This window comes from Zalophus californianus, chromosome 2 (genome assembly GCF_009762305.2).
Source record: "Zalophus californianus isolate mZalCal1 chromosome 2, mZalCal1.pri.v2, whole genome shotgun sequence".
Classification (NCBI taxonomy): domain Eukaryota; kingdom Metazoa; phylum Chordata; class Mammalia; order Carnivora; family Otariidae; genus Zalophus; species Zalophus californianus.
The window spans coordinates 127,699,654-127,716,638 of NC_045596.1; the positions used below are offsets into that span (position 1 = coordinate 127,699,654).

Here is a 16,985-nt window from a genome sequence, read left to right on the forward strand (position 1 = left end):
CTCTTTTCACTCTGCAATTGGAAAAAGTGAGAGGGGGCTCACAGCAGCTAAGCCATGCCAGGAATTGCTACGCACATGTTCTTCAGGCATCCATAGCTGAAACCCAGGACCTGGCCTCCTTTATGGCTTCATGGCAGTTCCCAGGTTGACAGGTTGGGACTGAGGGTTACATCACTGCCTGCTATGACCCAACACACACTACATGTTCCCATACTTGCAAGGCGGCTGTGAATCAATAATGTCATATAGTAGTTAAGAGCCTGGGCTCTGGAGTCATAATGCCTAGGCCTGAATCCCCATTTCTCCAAGGTTTTTTGCCCCTTAACTGTGTGGCCTTGAGTAAGTTGCTTGACATCTCTGTATCTATTTCCTCATCTGTAAAATGGGATTAATAATAATACATCATGAGACAGTTGAGATTAAGTGAATAATAAATGATTTTAAAATACTTTATAACCATAGGGACACCTGGGTGGCTCAGTCAGTTGAGCCTCCAATTCTTGATCTTGGCTCAGGTCTTGATCTCAGGGTCATGAGTTCAAGCCCTGCGTTAAGTAAATAAATAAAAATAAAATGCTTAAAACCATGCTGAGTTTTAGAAAGTGCACATAAGTGTACAATGGCAGCTAGCTACCACACTTCATTACCATGAATAACTACAAACCTTAAATGAATACTCACTACATACCACTCTGGTAAGCACTTGACATACAACATCTCATGTAATCCCCATAACATGTTACCCCATTTACAGATGGGGGGAATTGAAATTGAGAGAGGCAGAGGTGGATTTTCCTTGAAACTGATGACGCTAAGCTTCAGGGTCCCTCATTTAACAGATCCCTGTGAGAGCTAGGGGTGGCTGGGAGTCGTAGAGTGTTCCAGGTGGGAGAGAGAAGGCAGGCTGCAATTAGAAGCACTTCTCTTAAGTAATTCTGGCAATTGCCTAAAGAGATGTCAGAAAAGAGGAATCTGCGTATCAAGGCTCCAGTAATTTGTTATAATCTTTATTATCCTAAATACTCACTTTGGGATCTAATTATGTGGGGTCTTTTCTTTATGAGGGTCCTTAAGTTTAACCCACAACTGTCTCTTACCAGAAGAAGTGCATACGGTTTTACTTTTAACCTCTAAACTTTACTGTGTCCTTGCTGGATTTATTTAAGCTAGTCAAACTCATTTTACAGAGATAGAAAGCATCCTCAAATTGAAAGGCCCCATGGTAGCAGGGGATTATACTGTCTTGCTGATTGCATTTAGCAAGGCATAAGGGTTCAGTAAAGTCTTAATAGACTTCATCAATATAAGTTTTAGAAGTCTTGCAAGTAACCTTCCTTTTATGGTGAGTACTGGTTTGACGTCTCTTTCATAATCCCTGAATCTCCTAGAAAAAGGGTAAATTGGCAATATATTTTTGTGGTCTATTATATTTGAACCTTTGATTTGCAATTGTGATTTCAACATAATTTTTCTTTTGCAGACCATAACTGCTAAAGCAAAACAAAACCCAAAGATAAATAGCTTTCATAGGTTTTTGCCACGCTAGATTTTTCAAAGCAAGGAATGAAATGTCGAAACGTCCACTCAGTGGTTCCTTGTCCTTAAAAATCCTGGGGAGAATCAGATCATCTGAAATAGAAACTCTGCTATTTTTATACGCAATTGCAAATCGGGACGTTGCCAGGCTTTCGTCTCAGCAACGAGTCTTCCTAGGAACTGGATCTAGAATTTATTTGTACTTTACACTTTGGGGAAAGGTACATTTTGAGTCCTTTCAGTTTTTGGTGTTCCCTTTCCCGGAAGAACCTTTGAAATTACTTTTTATATTTTTTGGTCTCCTCCACCTAGAAAGAGAAGGTGGCAGAAAGACGAAGCTGGTGAGACCCTCACTCATTTGGGCACCACTAGTATTAACCGAATGGATAATGAAACACGTTGGCTAGTGAACAATGCCATGTTATTTTTGTTTGTAATTCAAATCAATGACTAGGCACTCCCAATAAAAGGGGACTGGGTGCAACCACTTTGAGTCTAACTCAAAATCCATGTCCCGGGGCAGGAGAAAATGCCAACATCAAAAATTAGGCATCAACTTTTCAAATTACCATACGGTTGCTTAATGCAGGACTCCAGGAACATTGTGCGAACACACACACATCCTCTTCAGCCACTGATCTATCCTGGAAAAGACTTAGGAAATCTCCTCTTAGCTACCAACACCTTCCCTTTATATGGCCCATTCTTTTTTTCATGGACGAAGATGGAAAAGGCTTATGGGAAATGATGTTATTATGACTGAGAACATGATTATTCGGAGGTTCCAATATATTCGTGTTTGTGTGTGTGTATGTGTATGTACGCATGTGTAATCTTCAAAACGCAGTAAGGCAGGGAACATAAACCCACTTGCGCCAGAAGCATTTATTCAAATTAATTCATCAGCAACACTAAACCCCTTTTTCTATCAGTAGACTGGCTCTACAAACAGGAGGTTCTCTTAGAGCTGCTGTAAGGCACAATGCTGAATCCTTTACTGGCTGCTGAATCTGACGGAGTACAGGTTATAATCCTGACTGATTTTTATCGGGGGCGGAGGACGGCTAATAGAAGGAAAATGAATAAAGCTGTGTCTGAGAGAGGGATTCAGGAAAAAATGTAACATGAGCCACTCCCGCCACGCAGACCTGCTGGTACCAGGTTGCAGTCTGGAATGGGAGGAGTTACAGGAGCCAGGATGGAGTCAGGAGGCTCCTTCCAGGTGTCTGCTCTCCTCTAGCTTGGGATCTTTGTTTGGCCAAGTGCGGTGAGTGTGTGAAGGAGGAGTACCAAAAGCAAGGCACAGCCCAGGGCTGGGGAGGCTGCCTTGATTTCCTGTTTCACTCTGGGGAGAGAAAAGCAGTCGTTTTTGGTGTTTGATTGTAGCTTCTGATGGATTCGGATAAATAGAAAGGCGACTTTCTAATAGACTAGCTCAAAAGACATAGAAAAAGTGGCTTTAAAATAGTACATACAATTGAGTGTCAATTACTTTTTAAAATTAAACAAAACAGTAGGCTGGAACGTGTACTTAACCATGTGGTATGCATTGGCTGTTGCCGATTAATGAAATAGCTGTGGTTACTGAAATCTCAGCAAGGGAGTTTTAAAGCATCAAAATTATAAACAATTCCAATAATAATAAAAGACAGTAAAAGCTCCCTTTGCTCAATTCAACAAGTATTTACTGAGCACCTCTTATGGGCCTTTATGGGTTTACTTCTCTGTCCTAATTTTAGCTTTAGTTTCAGGCAGTGTTTGATCTTTAGGAACTTGTAACACCTAAATGTGGGAACTGCCTGTATTCTAGTGTGAAAATTTTAAAATTCAGTTACAGAAGGTGGTGAACTTCTCCACTGAGGAGGCCACAAAGCAGGGTTCCCTTCGCAACCTTCCTTACCACGCTGACAATTTAAATCCTATAGAACGAGGTTAGCATATTCCCTTGCAGGAACAGGTCCACTGCAAGAAAGATTATTCATTTACTCATAAAATGATATTTAATGAACACCGAAGTGTGTACAAAATCACTGAGGTGCCCCTACCTGTCAACCTCACAGGGTTTCAGTAGGACTCCAATGAGAAATCTAGGTGACTCCACTTAAAAAAACGTAAATTGTTCTATGTAGAGAAATGCTATTTTTATTACGTACCTAAATGAGTCACGAACACATTCAATTGTTCCCAAATGTAGAAAGTTACAATTATCTGGGTCTCTTTTCCTTAAGTTTTAATAGTAGCTAACATTTATTGAGCTTGAAGTGTCACTGGTGTGTTACATGCTTTGTAACAATTCTCTTCATCCCTCCAATAACCTTAGCAGGTGGGTATTGTCTACATACTAAAAGATGAGGAAACAGGAGGTCAAGAAATCTGATGAAATTCCCATAACTAGACAGTATTACAAAACTGGGATTTGAATCCCACCTATTTGTCTGCATTCCTGTGAGCTCAATTCTGTTCTGTAATGTACATTTTTTTAAAGATGATGATTTTCTTTAATTATATTACAGGTAAGCCACATTTGTATTATGAAACATCAAGCAGTTTCAAGATTACCAAATAGAATTACAACTTCTTGATCATTCAGGGTTGTCGATGAACAGTAGTAACAGCGCTGGGCTATGCCCTGGTTTATCCTAAAGCAGGCAGGGCTGCTTGTCCCTGCTCTTAAGACCTAAAGTGATTTTTGCCTGTGTTTAGCCATGTGGTTTTTCTGTCTTTTCCTTTAACCTGTCACTTCTCCCTGATGGTTCTGTGCCTGTAATGTGCTGGGGAATAATAAACCAAATGGGCAACAGTAGGGATCTAAGGCAGTGGTTCTAAGTTGTGAACATGACTCGCCAGGTGAGCTAGTTTAAATGCAGATTCTTGGGCCCCACTCCCTGATGTTCAGCTTTAGTAGCTCTCGGAACCTGAGGCCCAAGAACTGCTGCTCTAGGAGTAAAGAACACACACTTTATGATTGTGTGAAAAGTATTCTCTAAGCAGCATCTGTTTTAAGTTTTAGATTTTCATCTATGGCCTGGTGACTAAATGTAGGGATTAAAAAATGTTAAATATATAGACGAGGTGAGTGGGAAACAGAACCTGCTATTTTCACTCATATTATAAAATACCAGATTTATTGACTAAAAGAGCAACAGAAGAGCCTGAAAGTACCAGAAGAATGACTTACTTTTTCCAAAACTCCACTTTTGGAAAGTCTGTCAAAATTCTAGGTCTCTTTCTTCTTGAAGAGCATGGGTATGAATGTTGGCTCTCTGCTAGTTAGTTATCTGACTTCTGACAAATCACCTAACCAGTCTGAGCCAGTTCCACCCTCACCTTTAAAGAAGAGAATAGTATCTCCTTTCAGGGAGGGTGGGGCTTCAGAGATAACGCACAGAACGTTCCCGGTAAGTACTCAATATGTGGTCAAATTTTAAAAATGAACTTTTTTTTTTTTTAAATAGGAATTCCAGTTGTAACGATCACAAAACTTTTGTGACTCTTTGAGGGGCTCAGCTTTCATATTTATACATCCAATGTTATATAGAGATAGGCACAGCAGAGTGTCCTCCCTTATAGTCTAAGGCAATAAACCAAATTTACATTCTAGGCACATTCTTACTTTAGCTGTATGAAACAGGCCTGCTGTTTGAAACTTCAGCTGTATGAAACAGGAAGTAGTTATCTCTATGTCACACTACAAGGAATGCAAAGAAACCAACCAAGACTTTGATATCTTAAATATTAGAGACAAACCCTAAATATTTATAATGAAGTATCATTTACTTCACTAGAAGAAACAGGCATACTAACATGAAAAAACACATTTTATTGCACTTAAGTTATAAGAAAATAAAATTTCTAAGTGAATCAAACCATAGACACAATCCCTTTAAAGGTTGTTTTCCTCCATCATGTCAGGTTGTTACATAACTAAAATTAACCAACTTGAATCTGATTGTTTTAAATCAGACTATAAATAAAACAAAAAAAAATAAACAGGAGGAGGAAAAAAAGATCACCTAGGATACAGTGTTAAACCACTTTCACAGTTCAGCTTGAGTTGTGGCTCTTGGAGAATGAGGCAAACCATTTGACTTTTTCATTCATTTCGTTTGTTTGCATGTGACGCCTTTACTACAAAAACTGTAGTTTCTGCTTTGTCAGTTTCTCAGAGCAATAAAACTGTAACAGTTGTTTTCCCAAATACTGTAAAACACTAAGACTGACCAGCAACTTTGTTTTATATATTTTTAAAATATTTTGTCAGTTTTATTATGTACGTTCATCCATTCACCACAGCCCTCAAAAAGAAAAGTTTCTCCACAGAACAGGCGGCAATAGCTCTCTGTTCCAAGGAATGTGTTTTAATTTTTGCCCAGATAAAAGAAAATAAGCTTTGCACACACTCTCAATTCTTTACTTGCAGGCAAACTTCACTCTTTATTATCTGAAACTCTCCCATTCTCAGCCTCTTAGAGGCACAGATGGTTCAAGTTTCAGTGGCAAAAAGTCTTTTTTCTGTAACCAAACTAGAGCAAATTTGGAATTCAGTCTGGGACTAAAACGTCACAGCAGAAAAAAAATAAAAAAAAATAATTTGCTTTTTTCTTTCTTTCATTTAGCAGCATAAATAAGTTTGGCCACTGGGAGTACAGTACAGGGGTGGGACAACAATCCCATATTTGAAGACCTACTTCTAGCACCAGCATCAAGAATTAAATCCATCTCAGGACTCACGGAACCCAGGACAACTTGCCACCTTTGAGCAACATATGCATTGAAGAGTGTATGTGGAAGCGACAGTAAATAGATTAACAGAGGCTAATACTGTGATTGATTGACATTGGCAATGGTTGGCAAAAAAAAAAAAAAAAGCTTTTCATGATAACTGTACAAAAACAATTCACAGTAAATTTTTTTTTTTTTTTTTTTTTTTTTTTAGCTTTTCCACTCCAGAAAAATGACTTTTTGTTGCAGATGCTCTCTACTGAGAAAGTCAGCCAGTCCCTGTTTGGGTGTTATTGCAGCCCCTTCCTAGGTCTCAGTGGTAAAAGGACAGGCTAACAGAATCTTTAACGAAGCTTCAGCGTTAACACTGCCCAGTGACCACTGGAGAAGAAAATAAAGAAATAATTGCACCTGGTTTGATTTAGAAAGTCTCATTTTGCAAAGCTGCCCTCAGTCAAAAGTGAAGCCTTTTATGTGCTGAGACAGCAGACGCCTCTCTCGTCAGTTACGGTTTGTCATGTCTTCCTCTTTTCCTTCTTGTCTGTAGATCTCTTCACTCTGTTGCCCCAAGCCAACATCCTGCACCACTGAGAACAAGGGATTTTTTTTTCTTTTTCTTTTCTTTTTTCTTTTTTTTCTTTTTTTTTTTTCTTTTTTTCTTCTGTTGTTTTTGTTTTTTGTTTGTTTTTCAGGGGGAAGGGCAGGGAGTATATCGTCTACACATTTGGACAAATTTCTTTTCTGCTCTTCACTTCATGTCCACATCGAAGTCCAGCACCAGCAGCTTGGTTTCCTCAGTCCCATTCCGACTCCCAACTGCACACACCAGCTTTGTGTTTGAGGCTCTGATCCGCCACACGACTCCCCCACTCCCCCCACTCTCCAATGTGACTAGGTTTCGAATAAATTCACCCGTTTTCAAGTCCCATAGTTTTACAGTTCCATCATCTGAGCTGGTAATTACAAAGTTCTTGTTGAACTGTAAACAGGTCACAGCACTCTGATGCTTGTTAGGACCTAGGCAAAACCAAAGGAATTAAATTACTGGTTAGAAATCATGGGTATGGGCAAGTTACACTGTAATTGTACCCTTCTACATTAGAACATACAATAAATGAAATATTTAAAATGCTGCATATTTAGAAACTGTGAGTATTTTAGGATCAGCAGGGTTGCAAGAAAATCTGGTAGTTATTTGTAACTGAAACATTAACTTTCAAGAGTTCTGTCTTCCAGGAAGCTTGGTTAGCTATGGGGCAACACATTTTGTTTTCCGGCTGTGCAAATAAGAGCCTTCCTAGTGGTGATGGAGATAGCTCAGCTTCATGTATTCTGCTGATGGATGAATGGGCACCAAATCTACCAGCCTTACCACCTGGAACTGACCACTCAGAGGTGAAGGCTGAAATGACCACAATTCCAAAACTCTGAGGAACAGACACAACCAATGAGTAAAAAGTTGCAGCGCAGCCCACCAAATGGCCTCAATGAAAAAACACTTTTCAGGGCTATGACCAATAAAAAGAAGTTAATCATGACATAAAATGTTAACACCGTTGTGCCTCATTTAATATTAGTGGCTTTCACGTGTTTCTTTTTTCATTTTACTGGGTGCTATCATTCCTTCCATCCTAGTTAAGCAGATGGTTAAAGGGTCTAAGTTGAGGCCAAATCAATTTTCTATCAGATTAGAGATGCTCTTTTTACCCCAGTAAGGTAGCTCTTTAATTTAGAATTGGACTACAAATTCAAAAAAAAAAAAAAATCATTCAAAAAAAAAATGAGCTTGTTGCTTCTATGATATAGCCAAGATCTTTCTTCACATTGTTCTTTAAGATTAGGTCGAATTAACTGTACATGTAAGGAAGTATTAAACAATTTTATACTAAAAACACAATTTAAAACAATTTCTTAAGGGTAGCCTAGTTCTGTCAAGTCAGAGTGAAAATGCTCAGAAACTTATCCAAAATAAGCATTTTCATTTTGTATGAGGTTAATTCTTTTTGTGACAATAAAAGCTCCATATTTCTCTTTTGACTAACAATCCCATTTTTAACGAACACAACTAAAGCTGAGTAGCCAAGACTCACCTTGCAATGTTTGTAAACACTGTCCTGTTTTGATATCCCAGATTTTAACTGTAGAATCTGCATTCCCAGAGACAAGAATATTGTCTTTGAGTTCCATTCCACTTGTTAACGATTGGTGTCCTGTTAACGTGTGAATGCAATTCCCCGTCTCCACATCCCACACTCGGATTGATGTATCAAGAGATCCACTCACCACATGGATGCCATCAAACTACAACAGACACAGCTTATTAGACTAGAAGTGCAGATATTCTTGATATTATTTATTGACCTTAATCCTACAGGGGAGAAAAATAAAGCACAGGAAAGAGGTAATGCCAGGAATAAAATGAGGTAACAGGATAAAAGTGCAGGTAAATCAAGCAAATCTACAGTGTATGTTCTCAGAAGCTTCTATCAAAATTGCTAATTTAAAAAAAAAGATTTATTTATTTATTTTAGAGAGGGATGGAGGGGCAGAGGGAGAGGAGGGAGAGAATCCCAAGTTGACTCCCTGCCGAGCACGGAGCCCAACGCAGGGTTCGATTCCACAACCCTGAGATCATGACCCAAGCAGAAACCAAGAGTCGATGCTCAACCAACTGAGCCACCCAGGTACCCCCAGAATTGCTAATTTTTTATGGCCAGTGGCTTCAAACTAGATGCAGAAACAATTAAAAGAAAACAAAACACCTAAAATGAACATGTTAGTTTCAGATCATCTGGCCACAGATGATCAGCTAAATATCATGGATCATTCAATAAAGATTGCCATTTGAATCTTACTTCCCAACACAAAGTTGAAACTACTGACATAGCTTGTGATAAAGGGTGTGTTTATTAACACACCTACGGCACGAAAAGACTAGAGACAACTCTCATGGTGTTTAAAAGTAAGTTCCAGGGGCGCCTGGGTGGCTCAGTTGGTTAAGTGGCTGCCTTCAGCTCATGTCATGATCCTAGCGTCCTGGGATCGAGCCCTGCACTGGGCTCCATGCTCAGCAGGGAGCCTGCTTCTCCCTCTCCCTCTGCCTGCCTGCCTACTTGTGATCTCTCTGTCTGTCAAATAAATAAATAAAATCTTAAAAAATAAAATAAAAGTTCCATTAAAATTTGTATGTAAAATAAAAATTTCATTTACAAGAACCAAATGGTAATTAGGAAATGCACCAATAGATAATTACATCTGGAATTACAAGAAGTGGCATTTTGATAACAAAAGCAAGCTATATAGCACCTCTTCTCCAGCTTCCCAGCTATACTAAAAGTCAATAGATGTCAATTCCTAGAAGATCTAGAATAGTATTGCTACCTCTTTTCTCAATCTAATGGTTTATTAAATGAGAATATTATATTCATTAAGGTTCTGAACATATCACAAAACATAAAAACAACTTCAGCCAATTCCCTCTCCTCCAAATTCATAAACTTTTTTAAGTTTATCTTTATTATATATCAATATTTTGTGACATAGACAATATTCCACAAATTAAGAGCCAAATATTCCAAGAATAGATAACTGTCAGCACTGGGACTACGTACTAATCTGCTGATCACTAATGGGCAGTAACTGGTAAATAAACTATATAAGTAATGAAAAAATTTTCAACTTGAAAATGCTTTCAGAAAATAAAACAAGACCCATTTTCTAAATTTGCTATTAATCTAGCTATCAATTTCAAAAATATGACAACTCACTCAAGAATATCATGTTCAAAGGTAAACAAAAAAAATCAGGTTAGTCAAATTTACTTCCTATGACTACAAATCAGCAGCCCTTTGATGGTAGAGCAGTCTGATGGAGAAAGTCTCTGCTTCCACTTTGAATGGGAATGGATCACAATTACATGGTCCATCAACTTTCAGCTATCAAGGCAAAGGGGCAGTTTTTGGCCAAATTAATCCTCTGCTAAGGAGTTTATTAAAATCCAGGTTATTTTCCTATGAGACTATCTACCCATTCATTAATATAGTAAAACTTGGGGCTCCAAAGTTTCAGGTTCCAAGACAAATATTTGTATTTTAGAGGAACAACAGACCACAGAAATACTGAAACAAATTATTTAAATAAGTTAAAAATTTATGCTTTCTTCATGCCAATTTTAAAGTATATGTAAACAACAGGATAATTTGATTTGTCTTTTTTGGATTGTATTGAATCAGCAATTTGACAGTGATTATCTGAGTAAAACAATCTCATGATTCATCAGCAAAGCATCTAAGGGATAGGAGAGATATGATCTCTTACCTGTAATGAATAGACTCTATTAGTATGCCCCTGCAACGTGTGTAGACAGGTCTCCGTCTCTGGATCCCACACCTTCACCATAAAATCATATGCTCCACTAACAACCCTCCTGCCATCATATTGAACACAGCGGACTGCTGCTACATGACCCATCAAAACATGTAAACACTGGCCTGTCTCAATATCCCAAACCCTAAGAGTGGCATCTCGAGAACCGCTAACAACTCTGTGGGGGGGGGGGGAACAGAAAAAAAAAATTATTAAAATTTTTAATAGCATGAGAAAACATGATATATAAAGTCAGTGGTTATTGAATTTTTTCTTTTCTTAAGCAGGAACACCTGTTTTCAAAGAAATCCTATGTAAAACCTTGAGATATAAACATACAAAAGTCAAGTTACTCTGGTTGGGATGGGAAGTTGGGAAGCCTAGAACTGTACCTGCTTGGTTCCCACATTTCCCACATTTATAAGTGGCGTGCAGCACCCGGGGTTCTGTGGGATGGCCTGAAAACTGCTGTATTGTATTCAAAGCAGAAGCAGCAGTGGCCAGCTCCAAATATAGACAATAAGATTTTGATTTTAGAAATAAAATGCTAATGTGGGCAACATGTATAAAATGTTAATGGGAGAACTCTGGTGGTAGTATTTTGAAAAATTTTGTATTTCTTCTTTATTCTTTCTGCCATTTCCCAAAATTGTAATTATGAACATACATTCTCTTTGTGACTAGGGAAGACATTTAATAAACGTTATTCAACAAAACAAATCTGAATTTGGAATTTAAACAGTTAAAGATATGTGCCTTATACCATTATAATTCTGGTAAAATTAACCAGTTTTAGAATATCTTCAAACAAAGGCTGCTTATGCTTATAATTATAGTCAGCAGGCTATGGAGGAATTAAGATATGCAGATTTTAGAAGATACACACGGGGAGGCAACAGAAACCCCTTAAAAAATTGGCCCAACATTATTAAAGCTATGCTCTTCGGAAGACGGGAGTGATACAAATATCACAAGCACCTTTGGATTACGAAGGAGAGCTGAAAATTCAGGTATTTTCATGTTAGTCTTAAGAGATAAAGATAGGCCACAGTTTCTACATTTGGAAGAGTAGAAAGGAGCATTGAGAGATTTAAGTCAGAATATAATGGAAACTGAAATACAAGGTTTCTTAATGTCAACCCCCCCAAATTTTAATAGAGCACACTGTTCAAAGTAGATTCAGATTACAAATGAAATAGTACTTTTCTTCACATATTACAAATCTAGCGTGAAATCTGCTTAATGTAATGGTTTTCACAAAGAAGATGTTGTGGATAGAATTAAAAGGTAAGGTAAGGACGGGAGCGGATTCATGGTAAGGACTGCCAGAGAGACCTTTTATGACAAATGAAGTCGAAATCACATTTGTTTAACGAGGTACTGTGAAGACATGCCAATAGAAGATCGAAAGGACTTTAACAGAAGGGCTTTAAGGAGGAGATCAAAGCAACAGTAAAGGCACTGAGAAGAAAAAACGGCAAGCCAGTCTGGTTTGGCTGAAAGTATTTTGAAAACTGGATTGAGGATTTCTTCCTTGATTCGACAGACAACAGGAGGCTCTCAAAGGGCAGTGATACTATCATAATTAGAAAAGGATTCTCTGTCAGCTGTGTAACAGGTGAGAAAACCACGTGTGATAGCTATGTCACTAGTTCAGGTGATCGGTAATGAGAGACTCAACAAAAACCCGCAGACCTCAGCTTTTGTCTAGATATAAGGGGATATGATGGAGTGCGGGTAGGGTGGGTGGGTAATTAAAAAGACTCAGAAGCTGGAAGCCTGAATAACTGAATTTGTCCCACGAGCAGAGATAAAAATGTAAAAAAAAGAGAGAGAAAGAAAAAGACTGTTTTGGAGATGATGAGTCATCAAAGATATAGAACAATAACGTGCCACCCAAGATTAGAGAACAGAGTTTCAAGGAGGAAGCCAACAACGCCATTAAATGAAGAAGGAAATTTAAAGACAATCTCCCAATTTTAAGCCAATACACTACTGCTTTGCTAGTATAGAAACATCTGAAGTCTACTAATTAAAGTCTAATTTAAGAGGACACTATCACTCTCTAATAAACACTGTATTAGACAACTGATAACAGAGGAAGAATTCCCAACCACTACAGGATTTTCCCTTACCTTTTTTCATGGAGATGCATACAGCGGACAGTGGAAGTATGCCCATATAAGGTATGTATACATTCTCCAGTCTCTGCATTCCACACTTTTAGAGTCCGATCTGTAGATCCACTAATGATGATATTGTCTCTCATCTGTGATGACCATACTCCACCTGTGTGTCCCACTAATGTTCTCAGACACTGGAAAAACACTTAAGATGATTACTTTTGGGTAGAAAGAAAAATGATTTACATAACATTTCAGTAGCTCATTAAAATTTGGGGTAAAGTTATTTATAAAATTTTATTGTTTGGCACATCAGAAAATAATTTTTCACGTCAATATAACATGATACCATCACTATTTATTGCTTTGCTTGTTCAATAGCATTACATATTAAACACACAGATACAACTGAGGAACAAGTTTGTAGAAAGTAAAACACTTCTCATTAAAGTATGACAGCTCCAGCCTGGTCTCTGATAAAATAATGCTAAAACTGCAACTTGGTTACTTCCATAGGAATGGATTCAATGAAAGAATGCCAACCGTGTTAGGTGTGGCTATATAGCACATTTCATCTGAATCTGCCCCAAGGCAGTAGTTAGGAGCCAGGCAAGGTACTTCTAGACAAGTAAAGACAGATATTAAAACTCTGAAATAAATCCAAAACTAATATTACACTATGAAAGTATGAAGCTGCTTTAAAAAATTTTAACATCCGATTTGGACTATTTAGAAGATTCTTGCCCAAGAATTAGCATGCTGTAAAACATTTTAAAAGACAGGTTTTTTTCCCTCACATTTTCCTCTGTGTTTTTTTAGCTGGTCAATTACTTAATTTATGCAAACATTTTCCAGTGGACAGATAAAAATAAGTATTCACCACAGAACCACTGAAGTATAATACTGCATGCAGTGAAACTGATTGGTTGGACTGCTTTTTTCTTCAAACTCCTACTTAAATACTGTATCTGCTTTACTTTCATCGCACAGGGCTTGAGATAAGCCTAAATTAACATCTATTTAAACTTCTAAACTACAGGTAAGTTATCAACAAAGCAGTTTACAAAGAAAAACAAATATCCCTCAATCATAGTTTTGAAAAAGATTAAAAGGGACAATATAACTGAGATGGTTAATAAAAGTGGGAAATATTAAGCCAAGAAAAAGAAAAAAAAAAGATAAAGCACATCTGTAAAAATCATACAATAGCTAAGTCACAAAGATAGACAAACTATTTATAGGAAGAAACCAATGACATCCCTATCCTGAGAAACATTGCCTTTGTGCCAGGGGAAAAAATAAATTAGAAGCTCTGATACTTGTTATCAAAATAAGCTGTGGTCAAAAATGAACCCATGTTTTCCCTGGTTGATCCTTGCAAAGACATATACAAAAACTGAAGTGTAGAAAGAAGCTTACTTTGCCTGTGACTGCTGACCAAACTTTTAAAGTGTTGTCATCAGAACCACTAACTATTCGGTTACCACAAAACTGCAAGCATGTGATCACATGATCATCATGTCCTTTCAGAACCTACAAGATAAATGTACAGATTAGAAATATGTTATTAAATTATATTTTTTAGAATAATGGTGAAAAGAAAAATAAAGCCATAAATAGGAGCAGCAATCTACAGTCTATTTCTAAAATTACAATTTATATAAAACAAAGTATCACCCTTCCTGAATGATGAATCAAGTATTGAACATTTTATTTTTTCCATATTCTATGATTTATATGTGAGATATCAACTATTAAAATTGAGTGAGTCAAGACTTTTATATTAAAACTTCATAAAGATGGTTCAAATGCAAATGTATTTTATAATTATTTGTTCAAAACAAAAAAATACGCATCTATGTTTTGCAATTTTCACACACAAAAACAAAAAGCACTTACAAACTAGAAAGACAAGAGTAACAATAACTATCAACTTTCTCAACTTAAAACAAGAAAGGCCTGCGGGCACCTGCATGGCTCAGTCAGTTAAGCGTCTGACTCTTGATTTTGGTTCAGGTCATGATCTCAGGGTCATGAGATCAAACCCCAGGTAGGGCTCCATGCTAGGTGTGGAGCCTGCTTGAGATTCTCTCTCTCTCTTCACCCTCTGCCCCTCTCCCCCAACCCTGCTCGCACCCGCTCATTCTCTCAAAGAAAAAAGGCCTGATATAATCTATACATATTAATATAACAGTATCTCCCCTAATTGCTTTTTTCCAGTCATATAAATATATCTAAGAATTTCAAGCATTTTGCCACTATTTATATACTTGCAGTAAGACAGAAAATCAGTATTATGCTTAAATTTATAAAAATAAAACTCACAAGAAACACCCAAAACACAAACTATTTACAAGAGACACCGAAAACACAAATGCGCACTCCTCAAAAAATCATGTTCTAACTACATGGTCAGAGAGCAAGAAAATTCTTAGGTAAAACGTATATAACACAAAATTCAACAGGATATTCAGAAATTTTCATTTACCTAAGGTAGAATGACATGCAATTCAACTCATCTTTTATCATCTTTTACCATCAGCTGTCAGACTGGAGAAATTAGCAAGAGGGGACGACTGTTCATTACATTTTCAGTTATTTAAAAATACACTGTTTCTTTCTATAGGAGATAGGTGTCAAGTTATACTCCTGGCCAAGAAGAGCACACTAGGTACCAACACTGATCTGTGGTTGCTGGTACATCGTGCCAGAGTTCAATTACCTTAGGAGATTTGAGTTCTCCTCGCCTCCAGTTAGTATCAATTCTGTGCTGCCTGATGTATGCACTTTTCCATGGACTGTGTATGAAACCTGGTTTTATGACTTTTCTTCTCTTGATGTGCAATGGTTCATCAATACCTAGTTTTAAAGAGTTAGAGTATAACTGCTGTCACCAATAATAAAAATTCCACATTTTATAATATATCTCATTTCCTCCTATGCTCAAAACCACTGAAATGCAGGATGCTGTCCAATTTCTAACACTGTTAGTATAAAATAATGTAAAGTTTGCATTCTCTATGGCATGTTTTCATATTTTTTTCATTTCTTTTTCTAAATAATTCTATGAAATGTTGGTGAGGATGTGCAGAAATTTGAGCCCTTATGCAATACTTGTGATAATATAAAATGGTATAGCAGCTATGGGAAACAGTACGGTGGTTCATCAAAAAAATTAAACATAGAATTACCGTATGATCCAGCAATTCCAATTCTGGACATACACCCAAAAGAATTAAAAGCAGAAACCTGAACAGGTATCTGTACACACATGTTCAGAGCTGCCATCATTCATAACTGCTGAAAGGTGGAAGCAACCCAAGTGTCCATCGATGGATAAGCAAAATGTCATGTATGTATGTATGTATGTATGTATACATATATATACATACACACACACAAACACAATGGAATATTTATTCAGACTTAAAAAAGAAGGGAATTCTGACACACGCCACCACATGGATAAACCCCGAAGACAATATGCAAAGTGAAATCAGCCAGTCACCAAAAAACAAATACCATATGATTCTACTTATATGAGGCACCCAGAGAAGTCAAACTCATAGAGACAGAAAATAGAACGGTGGTTGCCAGGGGCTGCAGGGAGGAGGACTAGGGAGTTACTATTAAATAGGTATGGACTTTCAGCTGAGAAAGATGAAAAAGTTCTGGAGATGGACTGTATAACAACATGAATGTACTCAATGCCACTGAACTGTAAACTTAAAAATGGTTACAATGATAAATTGTCTTAGGTATATGTTACCATAATTTTTTTTAAAAAGTCATTAAAATAATGATTCTATGAGAGAAGGTAAGGCAGGGATGATTAATCCCACTTCATATAATATAGATTCTTGAGAAGGTTTCACTAATTAGTCCAAGCTACAGACAGGGCAGAGGCAGGATCAGAAACCAAGTATCTTAGATCTTCACCTTTCACTCACCTGTAACCTCCTTGAAGGGGAGGATAACCTATAGAGTATCTGTCTCATGCTCTGTGATTATTTCTAAAAATTTCTGATTAACAGAAACAAATCAGACTTTTACATTTTTTTCAAAAATACAATTTTTCTATAGGCCTGCTGGAAAAAAAGTCCTTTCTTTACTTAATATGGAGGATACCTTCTCCTTTACTAAGAAAGGAGTTTTGTTTTTGTTTTTTTTTCTTACAGTTTTCAAGAACATAAGCTCCATGATGGGAAGAAAATGGGAGTTCACTACTATATCCCCAAC

General features: G+C 37.3%; 1 protein-coding gene across 4 annotated transcripts in view; it reads right to left on the reverse strand.

Moving 5' to 3' along the window:
- Positions 1-5,336: 5,336 nt before the first annotated feature.
- FBXW7 (F-box and WD repeat domain containing 7) overlaps positions 5,337-16,985 on the reverse strand; it is a 220,440-nt gene continuing 208,791 nt past the window's right edge. For 3 of the 4 annotated variants that reach the window (XM_027598471.1, XM_027598474.1, XM_027598472.1), the window contains 6 exons: positions 15,469-15,605; positions 14,166-14,279; positions 12,759-12,940; positions 10,576-10,801; positions 8,349-8,559; positions 5,337-7,275 (listed from right to left, as the gene is read on the reverse strand). In XM_027598471.1, the coding sequence (XP_027454272.1) occupies positions 7,007-7,275; positions 8,349-8,559; positions 10,576-10,801; positions 12,759-12,940; positions 14,166-14,279; positions 15,469-15,605 (1,139 nt within the window). In that variant the 3' untranslated portion in view covers positions 5,337-7,006. Of the gene's footprint in view, positions 7,276-8,348; positions 8,627-10,575; positions 10,802-12,758; positions 12,941-14,165; positions 14,280-15,468; positions 15,606-16,985 lie in introns of all 4 variants that reach the window. The other variant, XR_003520709.1, reaches the window with a different exon arrangement.